Genomic DNA, 16,716 nt, shown 5'->3' on the forward strand with positions numbered 1-16,716 from the left:
TGATGTAAAAAAAAGAAACAAGGAAGTTGTCAGGTGCATTCATTTCTAATCTCTTGAAAGCTGCCAATATCAAGTATTAGTATACACAAAACCGATACAGTATCATGTGTAGTGCATGACACGGAGACTACCCCTGAGGCCCTGTACTAGGCATAACACAGTATCTGCTTTGCCCGGTGTGTTGTTTAAAGGCCATGGAAACCTCTGTGCATGAAAAAGCAATACATACATATCTTACTAAGTCTCTGCATAAAAACATGGTACACTCATCATTTTCTTTTGCATTGTGTTTTCCTTCGCAAGCATTTAGAAAGCCTTATAGTTGGCTTGAAGGCTCTCCTACATTCAAGTTTCTGCCCGGAGGAAGGTTCCAGCACTAATCAGCTGATCTCTGTCATGAATGCACACAAGCTCAGCTTCCCCCTCCTCTCCCTTCTTTCAGAGGCTGTATAGCAAAACCATGCCCACTCAATGCTACACAGCTATCCTGCCTATCTAATCCTCCCTATGGGCAGCTGCTGGTCTATTCCACCTCACTGCTGAAAATTCACCCAGAGTGAGTTTATGGCCCTCTGTAATAGTGGCTCTCTCTGCTCTGTTCTCCTCCACCATCCTCCACACTGTCTAACAGCCCAATATAATAGTAACTTTCTCTACTCTGTCATCATGATCTCCTCCACCATTTCTCGTCCGTATCATTGGGGGCCACAGCCTAGACCATGGGATATAGCCACTGCCACTAGGAGGCGACACTAAGCACAAAGTGTTAGCTCCTCCCACTGGCTATATCCCCCCTGCAGGCACTCAGCTAATCAGTCTTTAGCTTAGTGTCTGCAGGAGGCAGATGTGGCTACACGCAGAAATCCGGGGAGTCGGGGCTTTTCCCTGGCTTTCCCGTCCTCCCGGGGGAGACGCAAGCAGAGGGTGTCTCCGCCACTCTGCGGTGTCTTACCCAGAGAAGAAAAGGGGCCCGACCCTGCGTTGTGCATTTGGCGTCGGAAGCCCGCCAGCTATAGGGCTCCCCCTCCCTGGAGTGGCGCTCCCCTTATGGTTGACGCCTAGGGGGTAGCCCTGCTGGAGTAAACGACGTGGTGGGCAAAGCTGCACGGACCTTCCTCCCCCTTCTTTCAACGGTGAACATGGGCTATGCAGGAAGCACAATAGAGGTGCAGCAGTACCTGAGCAGGTCCGACATCCAGCAGCTGTGTGCGGTAACCAGGACGGCGGCAGTCGGGAGAGCATGAGCTAAGCGCTCTGTGGTGTGGGGTGGTGTCCGGCACCTCAAAGCAGTTTTCCCCAGCAGCGGTGAGCTAGCGCGGCGCCGACGCTCGGCCGGACAGAATGGCACTTCCGGGTTGCGGACGGAGCTTGCGGGGCAAGCCACACCTCCTCCGGCCACGGGAAGTTGAAAAGGAGCGGCCAGGCAGCAGTATGGCCGCTCCTGTCAGCAGAACGGCGCACTGCCTTGTTTCTGCAGAGCTCACCTTAGACACGGTGTGCAGTATCAGACCATCAGTGTTTCTCCAGCCGCAGCAGCCATACTTACTGCGGCTCCACCTATTGGCCGTAACTCCAGTTAAACTACCGCAGTGCCGGCACCGGCCGCGGCCCCAGCATCGGCCACGGCCCAGCACCCGCCGCAGCACAGCACCAGCCGCAGCACAGCACCAGCCGCAGCACAGCACCAGCCGCAGCACCAGTGCCAACCGGACGCCGGCTTGAACGCCAAACGCAATTCTGCTAACAACAGCCTGCCCAAAAAAGAACACCAACATCTTCTTTTCCGTTGTTGGGATCCACGTCGGTGCCTAAGGACCACAGCGCTTCAGGACCCAGAGGCTCCAGCTGGACGAGGGGAACCGCATAACAGCTGCAAGACCGAGTAAGCCCTACCAAGGCAGCACTCCACGGTTTCTCCTCCTAGCCAGTTCATCGGCAGCAATTTTACGTCGCCTAGAATCCGGCTCTGAGGTTTCGTCTCCGGAATATGCGCGCGGGAGGTCACGCAGAAGGAGGAGGTCCCGCAGTAGCGAGGACACCTCCCGTAGGTCCCGTCATACCAGGAAGTCTCCCAGGCGCTCCAGGTCCCGGCGCTCCAGGGACTCATATGGCTCCCGTGCTTCTAGGGAGTCCATCCGGACATACCACTGGTCCAGGCATTCTTCACGGTCCCAGTACTCAGCAAGACCAGCCCAAACCCACCCAGACTCCCCCGGGCCTCATGTTCCTGGGCTTCTCAGGGCACGGCTCAAACGGCGGGAGAAAGTAGTGGTTCAGAGGAGGATGAGCGGTCAGGAGTCTCGTCTCTATCTGACCTGGATGACGAGCAGGTGTCGCGACTGACGACCCTGATGGACAGCTTGGTGATAGCGGTAAAAGAAACGCTACAAGTGTCAGAAGAGCCGGTGGAAGCAACCCCGGCCATGGTGTCGTTTAAACGCCAGAAAAGGCCGCGTCAGGTGTTCCTGGACCACCAAGACTTCGCGGAGGTTATAAGGAGTGGCAAAACCCAGACAAGAGGTTTAGGCAACCTGGAAAGACCTGGGAGGTTACGTACCCCTTCCCAGGTAATCTTGTAAAAAAATGGTCAGCACCCCCAGTGGTGGACCCACCAGTGTCGCGTCTGTCCAGGGGCACGGCACTACCGGCAGCCAAGGTGGCGACGCTAACGAACCCACAGGAAAGAAAGCTCGACACATTGGCAAAGTCAGCTTTTCAGTCCGCAGGTCCTGCACTGCAACCCATTTTTGCGACCGCATGGGTAAGCAAAGCCTCCGTGGCCTGGGCGAAACAACTGCGGAAGGACATCCTGACAGGCACCCCATCCAGCGAGCTACTGGAAGCCACAGATAACATTATACAGGCAGGCAAGTTCATGTGCGCGGCGGAAATCGGATGCAGCGAAATTCGTGGCCCGGGCATCCGCCGCATCAGTCGCAGCAAGACGAACCCTTTGGCTAAAAGGGTGGTCGGAGGACGCGGCATCAAAAATGGTCCTCACAAAATTAACCTTCGAGGGCAACAGGCTCTTTGGGTCCAGGTTGGATGATCTAATCAAGGATGCCACAGGCAGCAAGAGTACACAAATACCTACAAGTAAGGAAAAAGCCCCATCAAAGGAAAGGCTGTTTTTTCGGTCCTTTCGCCGATTCACGTCCCGGCCTACAGGGCAGTGGTCCCAACCTAGGAGGGCCCCAACTGACCAAGGGAAGGGCCCTGCCTTTAAGTCAAGACCAACCTGGCGGTCCCAGCCGGGAACAACCAGGGCCTCGGGATCTAAGAACGCAGCATGAGTTCCCGCCCCCACCCAGTGTCACCAGGGTGGGGGGCGGGCTCTCCCTATTCCGGGAGATATGGTGGAGCCGCGTGACCGATGCCTGGGTGCGGGAGATCGTGGACGTCGGGTACTCTATCAAGTTCGCGACTACCACAAGATTCATTTTGCAAATCCAGGGTACCAACCACTCCGGAAGGAGCAGCCAAACTACAATTGGCAGTGGAAAACCTGCTGGCACAAGGGGTAGTGAAACCAGTGCCGACTGCGCAAAGAAAACTAGGTTTTTATTCAAATATTTTCCTAGTGCCGAAGAAAGATGGCAGGGTCAGGCCAGTACTAGACCTAAGAAGGTTGAACCGGTATATCAAAACAAGGCATTTTCGGATGGAGTTTCTCAAGTCCGTGATAGCCTCCATGGAGCCGGGGGAATTTATGTCCTCAGTGGACATCAGGGATGCATACCTCCACATCCCTATCCGGGAAGCCCATCAGAAGTTTCTACGCTTTGAGGCGCAAGGAAGACACTTTCAGTTCACGGCTCTGCCATTTGGCCTTTAAACTTCACTAAGAGTATTTACAAAAGTCCTGGCAGCGGTGATGGCACTTCTCCACACAAGGGGCATAGTGGCCATCCAATATTTAGAGGATATCTTGATAAAGGCACCGTCGCGGGACAGCAATATCAAGAGTCTACACATCACGATACAAACATTGGAGGAGTTTGGCTGGATAATAAATCACAGCAAATCATGCCTAGTACCGGCGCAACATCTGGAGTTTCTAGGTATGGTATTCAACACCAAACACCACCGGCTCCTACTACCTCGAACAAAGCAGGAAAACCTTCTCCGCAGTATCAGGTCTCGGATGCAGGAGAGACCAGTAACTATCAGGCAGTGCATGAGTGTGTTGGGCCAGTTGGTAGCAGCCTTCGAGGCCATACCTTTTGCGCACTTCTGTTCGAGGGCCTTTCAACACCGGATCCTGTCCCACTGGAACAGGTCCTTACTGACTCTGAACCAGCGAATCCGGGTGACTCCTCAAGTTCGGGACACACTGAAGTGGTGGCTGAAACCTGGGAGGCTTTAGGTGGGACGAGCATTGGGCTTGAAGCATTGGGTGATAATGACCACAGACGCCAGACGCTCAGGCTGGGGTGGAACTGAGGGGAACCAGTCCACTCAGGGGTTATGGTCACAGATAGAGACAAAACTACCGATCAATATTCTGGAACTACGAGCCATACATCTGGCGCTCCGGCACTTCGGAACCAGCCTCAAAGGGAAAGATGTGCGTATTCAAACAGACAACGCTACAGCAGTAGCCTATGTCAACCACCAAGGGGGCACGCGGAGCACAGGAGCGATGAACGAGGTAGCCCGTATACTCAGTTCGGCAGAGAACCACCTAAGATCCATCTCAGCAGTATACATCCCAGGCGTGGACAATTGGGTAGCAGACTTCCTCAGCCGGGAGACTGTGGATCCCGGCGAGTGGGGATTACACCCAGATGTATTCCAGGCGATCTGTCGGAGATGGGGCACTCCGGACGTAGACCTCATGGCATCCAGAATGAACTACAAAATCCGCCCGTTCGTAGCCCGATCCCGGGACCCGCAGGCGGCAGCAGCAGACGCGCTCACCATCCCGTGAGGGGGGGGGGCTACAGACTTCCGTACATATTTCCCCCGCTTCCTCTCATCCCAAGAGTGCTAGGGAAGGTCAAAAGGGAAGGACGGACAGTAATATTGATAGCACCAGACTGGCCGAGAAGAAGCTGGTACACGAGCATCATGGAACTGCTGGTCGATGCCCAGTGGCAGCTGCCAGACCGAGAAGACCTTCTGTCCCAAGGACCTTTACTACACCCGGATTCCAAGTCTCTATGTTTGACGGCGTGGCCGTTGAGACTGAAATATTAAGAAGGCAAGGCTTCTCGGAGGGCGTAATTCGGACGATGATACAAGCCAGGAAGCCGGCTTCATTGGCAATTTACTACAGGGTCTGGAGACGGTTCTTTGGCTGGTGTAAGGATCGACACATTCATGCAATTTTCTCTGGCAAAGGTCTTGGCATTCTTACAGCCAGACCTAGAGGCAGGACTGAAACTAGGCTTGCTAAGAGGTCAAGTATCAGCACTTGCGGTACCCTTTCAGAGACCAATTGCAAATAGAATGGCAGTATGGACATTCCTCCAGGGAGTCACCCATGCGGCACCTCCATTTAAATCGCCCTCTCAAGCGTGGGACCTCAACCTGGTGTTGGAGGCTATGATAGATCAACCATTTGAACCGCTGAGAGAAATACCTCTGCGTCTTCTGTCCTGGAAGGTAGTATTCCTAGTCGCTATTACTTTGATTCGTAGGGTCTCAGAATTGGCGGCTCTGACGGTACAAGCGCCCTACATGACTTTCCATCAAGATAAAGTGGTGTTAAGGCCGGCTCCAGATTTTCTGCCGAATGTGGTCTCGGCTTTTCATATTAATGAAGAAATTATTCTACCATCCTTCTGTCCGACACCGGTACATGCAAGAGAAAAGGCCCTGCACTGCTTGGACCTGGTAAGGGCATTGAAAATCTATGCAAAAAGAACCAGAGAATTCCGGCGAACGGACACTTTCTTTGTGATTCCGGAGGGGCCCCGGAAGGGCTCGGCAGCCTCAAAGGTAACCATATCAAAATGGATAAGATCCTTATTAGCAGAGGCATATCGCACCTCAGGGCGCTCCCCGCCGTTTCGGATTACGGCCCACTCCACGTGGGCGGTGGGGGCCTCTTGGGCAGTTCGACATGGGGCCTCGGCGCTATAGGTATGTAAGGCAGCCACTTGGACCTCCTTACATACATTCTCAAAATTCTATAAAGTTCACACGTCTGCATCTTCAGACGTCGCCCTCGGCCGGAAGATTTTGCAGGCGGCGGTCCATTGATCACTTGGACCAACCTTGTAAATAACCCACCCCATTATATTTTTGGGACTGATTGTGGACGTCCCATGGTCTAGGCTGTGGCCCCCAATGATACGGACGAGAAACGGATATTTTTGGTATAACTTACCGTAAAATCTCTTTCTCGTCACGTTCATTGGGGGACACAGCACCCACCCCTTTTTTTTTTAAAGAGCGGTTGCTGGAACTTTCTGTTCTTCGGTCATTGATGGCAGAAAATTAGTCCAAAGCATTATATGTTTGGGTGTATAAAATGTATTATTTGATGTTGTACTCCCGCTGAGTGCCTGCAGGGGGGGATATAGCCGGTGGGAGGAGCTAACACTTTGTGCTTAGTGTCGCCTCCTAGTGGCAGTGGCTATATCCCATGGTCTAGGCTGTGTTCCCCAATGAACGTGACGAGAAAGAGATTTTACGGTAAGTTATACCAAAATATCCGTTTCCCGGCACGGTCATAAAGCCCTCTGTAATAGCTCAGTTGAAAGGCAGTGAAGGCAGTAGGCTAGAGAAGAAGCTGTCGGTTTACTCTGGCAAAATTTGCCAAGATTTAAGTCCTCCAGTCTTCAGTGCCTTGGAAAAAAATACAAGCATAGAAATTAAACAATCAAAAATGTTTAATGAAAACCAATTACAAAACGTCTTCATTTCCAAAACACATTGGTCTTCGCCAGAATTCTGGTGCAGAAAAGTCACAAATTTTTTCGCCACAAGCTAGCGTAAATTGTGCCAGGAACGTACGCCTGGTTGGGATCAAGCATATATTTCTGTCAAGTTGCATAGAGGTGCTGAGGATACGCTAAATACATGAAAAGACTTGCACATCTTTAAGCAATTAATGCACTGCGGGAAATCTTACTAAGCCTGACGCAGGAAATGCTGGTCTTAGTAAATTTCCCCTATTGATTTAAAAAAAAAAAAAAAAAGTGTACATAGCCTTTAATAATATATCCCATAGTGACTGACCAATGTTGAAAAATGATGGGTTAGAAGTTGGCACTTGTCCACATATTGGATGGTTACCTCTTCCAGCCATACTTGAGACTTGAGACAAATACCATTTTTAAGTTGTGGGCATTCCTACATGTAATGACCCATCTACAACCTTATGTGCCACCTTCTTTTGGAGGCTCTATGAGTTACTACATACAATTAGATATCTTATCATACCCCAACAATCTCCAACATATGGAAGACCCCTTTCCCTTCACACAATAGATCTAGATCTACTCTATCCAAATGTTTTGGATAGGGTAGATCTAGATGTTCCGCTCTACCTTTCTGTGTCTTTCATAGCCAATCTAAACAAGATTCGGAATTAACCACTTTGCCAATTCTCCGTGCCGCACCCCTAACTTTAGCTCAACATGTTTCACTGTACCAGAGAACCCTCTCCCTTCCACTAATATGTTTTTACTTGGTTGCAGTCAGCACTAGGATAGACACAAGAGACAATTTGTACAGCACATTTTTAATTATACCACACATTGATTTCTTGGTAGGTTTACCTTTGCTCGTCCAGAGAACCATAGCAAGAACAGTTATTATTCAGGAAGTGGTTGGCAAAGGACGTTATGGGGAGGTTTGGAGGGGAAAGTGGTGCGGAGAAGATGTTGCTGTGAAGATTTTCTCCTCTCGAGATGAAAGATCATGGTTCCGTGAAGCAGAAATTTATCAGACCGTGATGCTGAGACATGAAAATATTCTTGGATTTATAGCTGCTGACAACAAAGGTAAAAGCAATATTTGTCTGTCTATCTGTCCATCCATTTGTCTTAAACAATAACGGACCATTCACATTCCATCGTTTATTACGTCCAGGGCTTCCATTAGGACTTCCATTGATTCTTTCCAGGGCAAAATGTTGGAAAGTAACAGAAACCTGCCGAAACAATCAAAGCTATTTGACTCAGATTTCAAGAATGGCAATAATGGGCTCCATCAAGTTTCCGTCCAGGCATTCCGTTTTCAATAATTAGACATAAACCATTATGGAACCCCTGAACGTAATAAATAACAAGATCTGAATAGCCCCTAACATTTGTTTTGCAACCATCTTCGCAGATAATGGGACGTGGACCCAGCTCTGGCTCGTCTCTGAATACCACGAACAGGGCTCACTGTATGATTACCTGAATCGAACCACATTAACAATTGGTGGGATGATGAAATTGGCATTATCTGTTGTCAGTGGCCTTGCTCATCTTCACATGGAGATAGTAGGGACTCGAGGTATGTACAAATTTAAGTTGTTGTTCAAGACCCATAACTAATATGAATTCAACTATTAAGGTTGCCATGAATGTTTTTCTAAGGCCTCATGTCCACGGGGAAAATCAGGCCCGCTACGGATTCTCCATGGAGAATCCGTAGTGGGTCCCTCCTGCCCCGCGGACATGAGGCATAAGAATAAACTTACCTCTCGCCCGCTCCGGATCTTCCCTTCGCCGTGGCGTCCATCTTCTCTGCGTCGCGGCCGGATCTTCTTTCTTCGGCCCGGCGGATGCGCAGTATGACGTCGGTGATGTGCCCTGCGCATGCGCCGGCCCGAAGAAAAAAGATCCGCCCGCGACGGAGAGAAGATGGAGCTGCGGCGAAGGGAAGAACCGGAGCGGGTGAGTAAGCTTCCATAGGCTTCAATAGAAGCCCGCGGGAGCCGTCCCAGCAGGAGACCTGCACGAAAATGGAGCATGGTCCAGATTTTTTCATGCTCCATTTTTAAAAAAATCACTTTTATTGACCATCCGCGGGTATTTATCTACCCGCGGGTGGTCAATGCATCCCTATGGGATGCGGATCCGCGGGCAGGAGAAGAGTTAAAATCCGCTGCGGATTTTAATTCTTCTTTTGTCCGTGGACATGAGGCCTAATAGGCTTGCTACTAAAAATATGCTCTATTATCCGCATGATTGTTATGTACCCTCACTGTCAAAATCGTCAAACTTCGACTGACTTCACATACACAATCGATGAGCCTTTGCAACTTGGTGTACATCTGTAAGGGAAGAATAATTTACTGCTGTTTAAAGAGGTTTTCCAGGGAGAATACTACTGATGACCTACTGGATAGGTGATCAAGTTGATTGGCTTGTGTCCGTTGCTCAGGACCCTGACCAATCAGCTGAGTGGGCGCATGCTGTCATCACCGCAAATACACAGAGGTCGGAGCAAAAGTCTCTGCTCCGACCTCTGTGTAGTGGCCGGCGATTGTAAGTGCAGGCACGGCTTGCGTTGATTTGAATGAGGACTCCTGCGCCCTATTGTCCATCAGGTTGACATCGATCTGGAAAACCAGAAAAGCCTTGAACCCACTGCCCGATGACCCTTGCTTATTTACATCCGCAGCTACATCACTCGTGGTGAACTGCGCATGCACCGATGTTCCTCTCAGGCACATATGCATGTGCAGTTCACTGCCAGTGATGTGGCTGGTGACTTACACATACTAACCAAGCAGAAAAGGCTAATGGATTGCGTAAAGATGAAATAGCAATACAGTCATATCTTTGAGATTCTGATGTATTTTTTGAATATGTTTCTAGGTAAACCTGCTATTGCACACAGGGATCTCAAATCCAAAAATATTCTGGTGAAGAAGAACGAGACATGTGCCATCGCTGACCTAGGACTGGCGGTGAAACATGACTCAATTACAAACACAATAGACATCCCGCAAAATCCAAGAGTGGGGACCAAAAGGTAGGAAGAAAGATTTGTCTTTTCTGTTACAGGGTTATTCCCATATAAGTAGGTCTGATCTCTGGGACCCCCACTAGTCCTGACAATGAGAATGCTGCATGTTTTAGAGCGGCTTTAGTGCTGCGCCCCTTTAAAGCTTTCCCTCCCTACTGGTACTCTAACTTGAATGGAGCTATGCTGCAGCTTCTCTGCACAGCAGCAGGCATCAGGGTAAAAACATGAAAAGGTGCCACAACGCTAAATCCTAGAGGTCGAACCCCCACTGACAGAGTGATGGCATGTCCTAGGCTGCACAATCCTCCAAGCAACAGGAAATGAATTAGCGCAACCTGTTGTTTATGAAGTAGTTAAATAGGAAATGATATTAAAGGGGCACAATCTAAAATTAGTGAAGAGGAAGAGCAGAAGCAATGTAAAAAATATGATTTTACAGGATAACTAGTCAAAACTTGGTTTTCCAACCACATCTGCTGGAAGTTTGTTCCAACACTAAGTGAATGTAAGCCTGGGTAACATACAAGGGAGTGCCCAAAAGAAACAGGAATCTTCTTCTGATAGGCAGGGTGTTAGTAGTACAGGCTTCTGTTGCTGGGTGCATGTCTACGGAACTCTTCTGAGGCGGTATGCCAGCTGACATTGTTGGGGAAGGTTGTGTTCTGCTCAAATTGTTCAGTTTTTGCCGATTCTGTGATGACTGATTCATACGATTAATGTGCATCTGTGAAAATTTGTTTCCATTTCCACTGCACAGAGCACTCAAAAAAAGGCGCACATAGTGAGATCGGGTGAATACGGAGGGTGAGGCAAGGGGGTCATGCCCTTTTTTGTCAAAAATTTCTTAACACTCAGCATTGTGGGGACAGGTGCGTCGTTATGATGGAAGAACCAGTCACCTGATTGCCCTCATAGCGCTGAGTGTTTAGCAATTTTTGCCTCATCCTCCTAGCATTCTGGAATCATGGCCGCTCAACCAATCGGAGAACCCAGGCTTTCAGTTAGTCAGAGTATGGCTGATCGGCCAATGAGTACACTGGATGAGTGGACCCAGAAGGAGATGGTTTGTGTGACCAGTGGGAGAAGAGGGTGCACTATATGAACCTGCTCAGCCCTACTAACCTAGTCACTAATTATGGAGTCTCTTGGTAGATGTTCCCTTCTGATTCTTGTTCTGATCTGCTCATCTTGATTATCTTGTACCTATTTATCCTCTGTGTCCCTTTTCCCTATTCTTATCTGATTACTTGTATTCTGACCTGAACCTGCATGTGAGTCAATCCATTTGTGAGAGGGGGAAACGTGGTTGTGTTGCTACATTGATGTAGTTTTATTATATATGTTGGTCATGTATTCCATGTTGGTTATTGTCCCTGTTGGAGGATTCAGGGAGTGACGCTACTAATGACCACTTGCTCTCGTAAGACTGGAATGAGATATAAGCTTTGGTGTTCTGGAAGTGGTAGAGAGGGTGAAGTGTGACGAGACTGGCACAGGATCCTGCACCCCAGGGCTATGCCTTCAGATTGCCTTCAGATGCAGGGCTTATTAGACACTGAGAGAATTCACTTGGTTACGTTGGGTGAAGGACATTAGGTTAAAGCCAGTTCCACTGGTTATACAGAAACGTTGACTCCAGCTCTTGCTGTCACCAGGTACTGGACAAGCCTTGACTGTGCCTATAGCTTGACTGAAGATAAGTTAGCTAAATGGTATAATAAAGACTTTACGATTTTGTTTGGAGCATCAATTGGCTGCATCCTGGTATGACCTTTGACAACAGCGCTTCGTGTCCCTTATTGTGAAGAAGGGTGAAACCCCGGGTTGCCTCCGCTGGGCAACTTGTGTAATATCCTTGTCCCGCCACCCGCTGTCACCATTTTCATTTCTGCCCGTTCAACCTATTCCTGGACTTCTCTTCACATTTGTCTGTTCTTCTGTACTTTGTAGTCTTCCTAGTTTTGACCCTACTTTGTACCTAATTCCATTTTGTGATAATCCTTTAGCTCTGTCTCTGTTCACCTGGTACTGACCCCATGCCTGTCTGGCTCTGTCACCTGCTTATACCACCAATCAGTGGCTATTCCGTGGAAGCACCTTTGGGATTTGTAGCAGCTGAAGACCACATCCCACTTGGAAGGGTTAAAGGGTGAAGACCTGCGGTCCCTAGCTATTGCTAACCAGAGTAGCCAATGCAAAGACTGATTGTAGCCGCATTACAAAGACTGCTAGATCCTTTTACAGTCACATGCATTCATTTATATTAAACCCATACAGGAAGAGAAGCTAGCTACTTCCTCTCTCATATATGTTATCACTGAGTTATGTGGCACAATTTTCATTTTGCATCTTGTTTTACTAAGTGACTAACTTCCAGGGACTGTTAAAGGAGAACAAGGGGGACCTTCTGGGTGACTAGCAACAAAGTACTGATCATTACAATACAGGGAACTATTATGCCTGACAGTAACGTAAAGGGGTTGTCTGATCAATTTAAAATTTGAAAATGATCAAAATTATGTGGAATAAAATACGTCGTACTCGGGCGGCGACCGAGCACAGACCTACGAGAGGGAAAGCAGCAGGGGAATAAGATGATAGTCACAGTGGTTATGCTGCTTCCCTGAACTGTGGGCACACGTGATCTTGTGCAGTACGCTGCACACAGTGGTAGATTTGGCAGTTCTTTTTGTGTGCTGCCCATGGGGTCCGGCAGGGTAAGATGGTGATACCCCAGTGGGTCGCTGCCCGCGGAGTCAGGTAGAGGAAGATTTGGTTCTGTCATGATACCAGTCTGTTTAGAGGTAGCGACCCATTCCAAATGAAATAATAAATATAAAAAGTGGATAAACAAATATAACAGTAGACCCTCTTTCCCCCCCTGGAGTGTGTAGTGTGGTACCTCAGTGGAGGTGGTGAGTTGGTGGGAAGGGACTTCAGGAGTCGGATTGTAAAGTAAACCAAAACCATTTTATTCTCTAAGAGCAGATGAGAGATTAACTTGACTTGTTGCACACAGTTCACATGAGATGACTTTAGAATAAACAGTTACATTTACAGGCATTAATCACTTCTGTAATTTCTCAGGGGCTTGTTACAGGGAACTACATTTGTACTCTTTACTTTTCCTTCCAGCTCTGCTCCCTGGCTGTGCCTATGTCTGGCAGACTTAGTTTCCTTTCTGGCTGTGCCTATGAATGGCTGACTTAGATCTCCTCCTTCTTCCCTCTTCTCTCCCTTTCTTCTTGTACTAAACAGTTCTTGCTCTTGAGTACTCACACTTTAGAGGTTTCTCCTTCCCACAGCACTGGCTGTTCTCTGATGACTTAGTAAAGATGATCTCCTTGTTCCTTCCCAGTCTATCTTAGACGTTCCTGGACTAGACACATTTAACTCCACCCATTCCTCGTATTATACTGTCAAACTACCCCAGTCTGCAAAGGGAACCTATTACCCAATCCCAGGCTCTCTCTGTCCCTGATGCCTGGCTAAACACTCCCCCAGACTGTTGTTAGGTGGCCTGCACTCACTAGGAGCTGGAGAATATTACCAGTACATACAATACAGTAAGAAATTGTGAACACGATAACAGCATAACACAGAACACTTACCATACATAATAATAAAATATGATTTAACACTGACTTCACCACAGAAGTAATGGAGTACCCAGCTCTGGGGTACTACGCTCGCCTCACTGATGCCCTGTCACTCCCATTTCGAAGCATGTGTCTCTACTTTGTGGTCCCTCTTGACAGAGACATGTGACCTTTGCAGACAATCACTGGCTATAGCACAGTCTGGAGGAAAGACTGCTCAACTTTTTATTTTTTGTGTTGGAGAAGGTGATGTGGTCTTCCGGGTGTGATGACTCTCCTAAATGTTCTCTCTTGAGAAGATAGTGAAAATCGAGGGCAAGTAACATTTGACTTTGTTCGATAGGGTGACCTTTTTACAGGTGAATACCCCCCTTTTCAAACCCACTTAGTTGTTACACCAATCCTTATATGTAATACCCATTTTAGGAAGACATATTTACATAATTAAGATAATTTATTTCTCTACTACCCATGGTGGATGGAAGCAACAGGCCCTGGGTTAAAGAGGCTCATAAACACCTATTCCACATATAGTAAACAGTTACTAGTGATGGCCTCTGCTTGAAGCAGTCAGTGGAGTGGATGACTTTCCATACAGCGGACGTGATGTCATAGTTTTCCAGAGATTACATCATTAATTTTAGAGCAGGTGCAATCTCAGTTAATCACTGCTACAACTCTAAAAGCACTTGTTATAATGTGTTATTGAGTGAAATACTTATTGCTTTAACCCATTTAGGACCATTAAAGCTTGCTCCATGAGCTTTAATCCTGGGTGATAGTAAAAATGCATTAGGAGTTTAAAGCAATTGCAATCTAGCAGGAGCGGGTCAGATGCTTGGCTGTTAGAGACAGCCGAGGATCCGGAAGAGAAAATAAAAGCCGTGTATAGCCAACTTTTGCCTTCTACTTTCCACTCTACATAGTAGAGGAACAGGAAGCGCCATTTCCTCTATTGGACTTGGCGCTTACATGATCACTGGAGCTTCCTGGCATGGTAGAGCTGCGGTGTCTTGGCAGACACAGCTCAGTTCTACTATTTACCAATGTCTTAACAGATTGATGGTTTTCCCCTGTAAATGACGCTCATGTGGATGTCCCAGTTACAGTAGAAAACTGTGAAATAAAAAAAAAAAACAGTAAAATACCAGTTTTACCAATGTAGATGATACAAATTAGACTCTTTGTAAAAAAAAAAAAAATTAAGCCCCTAGAAGAAGTTGTTTTGCTGCAAAACTTGGCATGCAGTTATATCTCAGGCCGATATGCAATAGTTGTGGTGATTAGATGAACGGTCTTGTCACCGGAGGCCCTATAAGTGCCTCCTTGGCCTATAGACTCAAAGATTCCACTCAGTTAATTATTTGAGAGGGGACGTATTACTGGAATACGAGGAGGCAGATCTTATTGACCAATTGTTCGCTCCCTTGGCTATTCTGAGCAGACTGTTAGGAGGTGGTGTGACCAGTGGATGCGTGAGGGCACACAAGGTGACCAGGCTCACGGTGCCTTCAACAGACCACCAGTAGAGAGGATTATCTGGTTAAGCACCAGCAGCGCGAACTGTTTCAGTGTCCACCATCCAGAGGCAGGTGACACCATCGTTACAGGCCGTTGTGTCTGTAGGAACCATTTCCACGTGTTTGGCTAAGGGATATTTGGTCTCACAGCACCCATTACATGTACTGTCTTTGACACACACCCACCATCCCATCCTTTTGCAGTGGTGTTGTGAATGATGAAACTGGACTTATATGGAGATGAACTGGGTTGTCTTAGGCAATGAATCCTGGTTTAGTTTGGGACTGATAACAGCCGTGTTTGTGTCTGGAGACCTTGGGGTGAGCGCCTCAATCCAGCCTTCTTAAGCGACTGTTGCATTCAGTAAGGGCCCTTTAACACGAACGTAAATACATAGTGAATAAAACCCATTGATTTTGATGGGTTTATTCACATCTGCATATTTATGCTGCGCAGATACCTCAGCTGTGTCTTATAAGGAATTATATATTGGAAGGAAACCATGAAGGTTCCTCCTGAATGACACAAAGCGATGAGATTGAAAACCCTAAAGAATGTATAGAGCGGGCCAGGGAAACTTCTCATGCGCCTGGTCCCGATACCACACCCTTATGAAACTGTCAATAAATATGGTCTTTGTTGCCCCTAGCAACCAACAGAGCAGCTTTCCTTTTACCTCAGCAGTATAAGAAATATCAACCAATTACAGAGCAGCTTTCATTTACCTCAGCAATATAAGAAATATCAACCAGTTACAGAGCAGCTTTCATTTACCTCAGCTGTGTAGGAAATAGTAACCAATCACAGCACTTCTTTCATTTTACCTCAGCAGTATGAGAAATAGCAACCAATCACAGCTGAAATAAAAGCTGCACTGTTAATGGTTGCTATGGACAACAGGATTTCTTTTAGACAGCTTCCATAAGAGTGCGGTGCTGGCTTACCTTTCCACCCTGTATAATAACAAATGATATACGTTTTCATTCCACAATGAACATATCTACTACATACTCACTGCATACATGTAGATCAGCTCCCGCTGCAGGGCTATTATATACAGTCTAAGTTTTCCACCGCAGACAAACATCTTATCCAGCATCATCTTGTTTTCACTGTGGTAGGAAATCACAGTAACCCAAAGGAAACCCACGTTCAGGCGCAGAAGACATTCAGACTCCATGCAGGCGATGACATGGTCACATACACAACTCATGGCCTCTGACTGGAGCAGCAGCGATCACCACCATGATAGGCGCATTCACTTGCTATGTCTATAGGGTTTGATGACGATGGTGGATTGTGTTTTTGCCGTTTACCCGCGGTACTTTCAGTATGAATAAGCGGTTTCTGAATTCTAAAAATGTGCGGCTGCCGTCTACTAGAACTACTTGATGTTCACGACCCAATAACTGCATCTGCAGCGGTAGCCGCAGGCATGGAAACATATCACCCAGCCAGACAAATATTTCAAAATGTAGTAAATAAATGACTGAAATTAAAGATACAGGTCTTCTTAAAAATAAAAAAAAAAGTTTAAAAACAGCGCCACTTTTCTTTATTGGCAGTATCTGGTGTTACAACTCAGCCCCATTCAGGTGAGGGCAAATGTGTTGGGGGGCCTCCATCACCCACTCTTTACCAACACAAATTAGGACAAATTTACCAAGCTCAGCATTTCTGA

The 16,716-nt window shown here is 47.6% G+C and overlaps 1 protein-coding gene across 2 annotated transcripts in view; it reads left to right on the top strand.

Annotated features, from left to right (window-relative positions):
• Positions 1-16,716, top strand: part of ACVR1C (activin A receptor type 1C) — a 50,638-nt gene that overhangs the window by 22,043 nt on the left and 11,879 nt on the right. For both annotated transcript variants that reach the window (XM_066576003.1, XM_066576002.1), the window contains 3 exons: positions 7,725-7,955; positions 8,287-8,454; positions 9,765-9,921. In XM_066576003.1, the coding sequence (XP_066432100.1) occupies positions 7,725-7,955; positions 8,287-8,454; positions 9,765-9,921 (556 nt within the window). The remainder of the gene's footprint in view (positions 1-7,724; positions 7,956-8,286; positions 8,455-9,764; positions 9,922-16,716) is intronic.

The sequence above is a fragment of the Eleutherodactylus coqui genome, chromosome 8, assembly GCF_035609145.1.
Source record: "Eleutherodactylus coqui strain aEleCoq1 chromosome 8, aEleCoq1.hap1, whole genome shotgun sequence".
In the NCBI taxonomy this organism is placed as follows: Eukaryota; Metazoa; Chordata; class Amphibia; order Anura; family Eleutherodactylidae; genus Eleutherodactylus; species Eleutherodactylus coqui.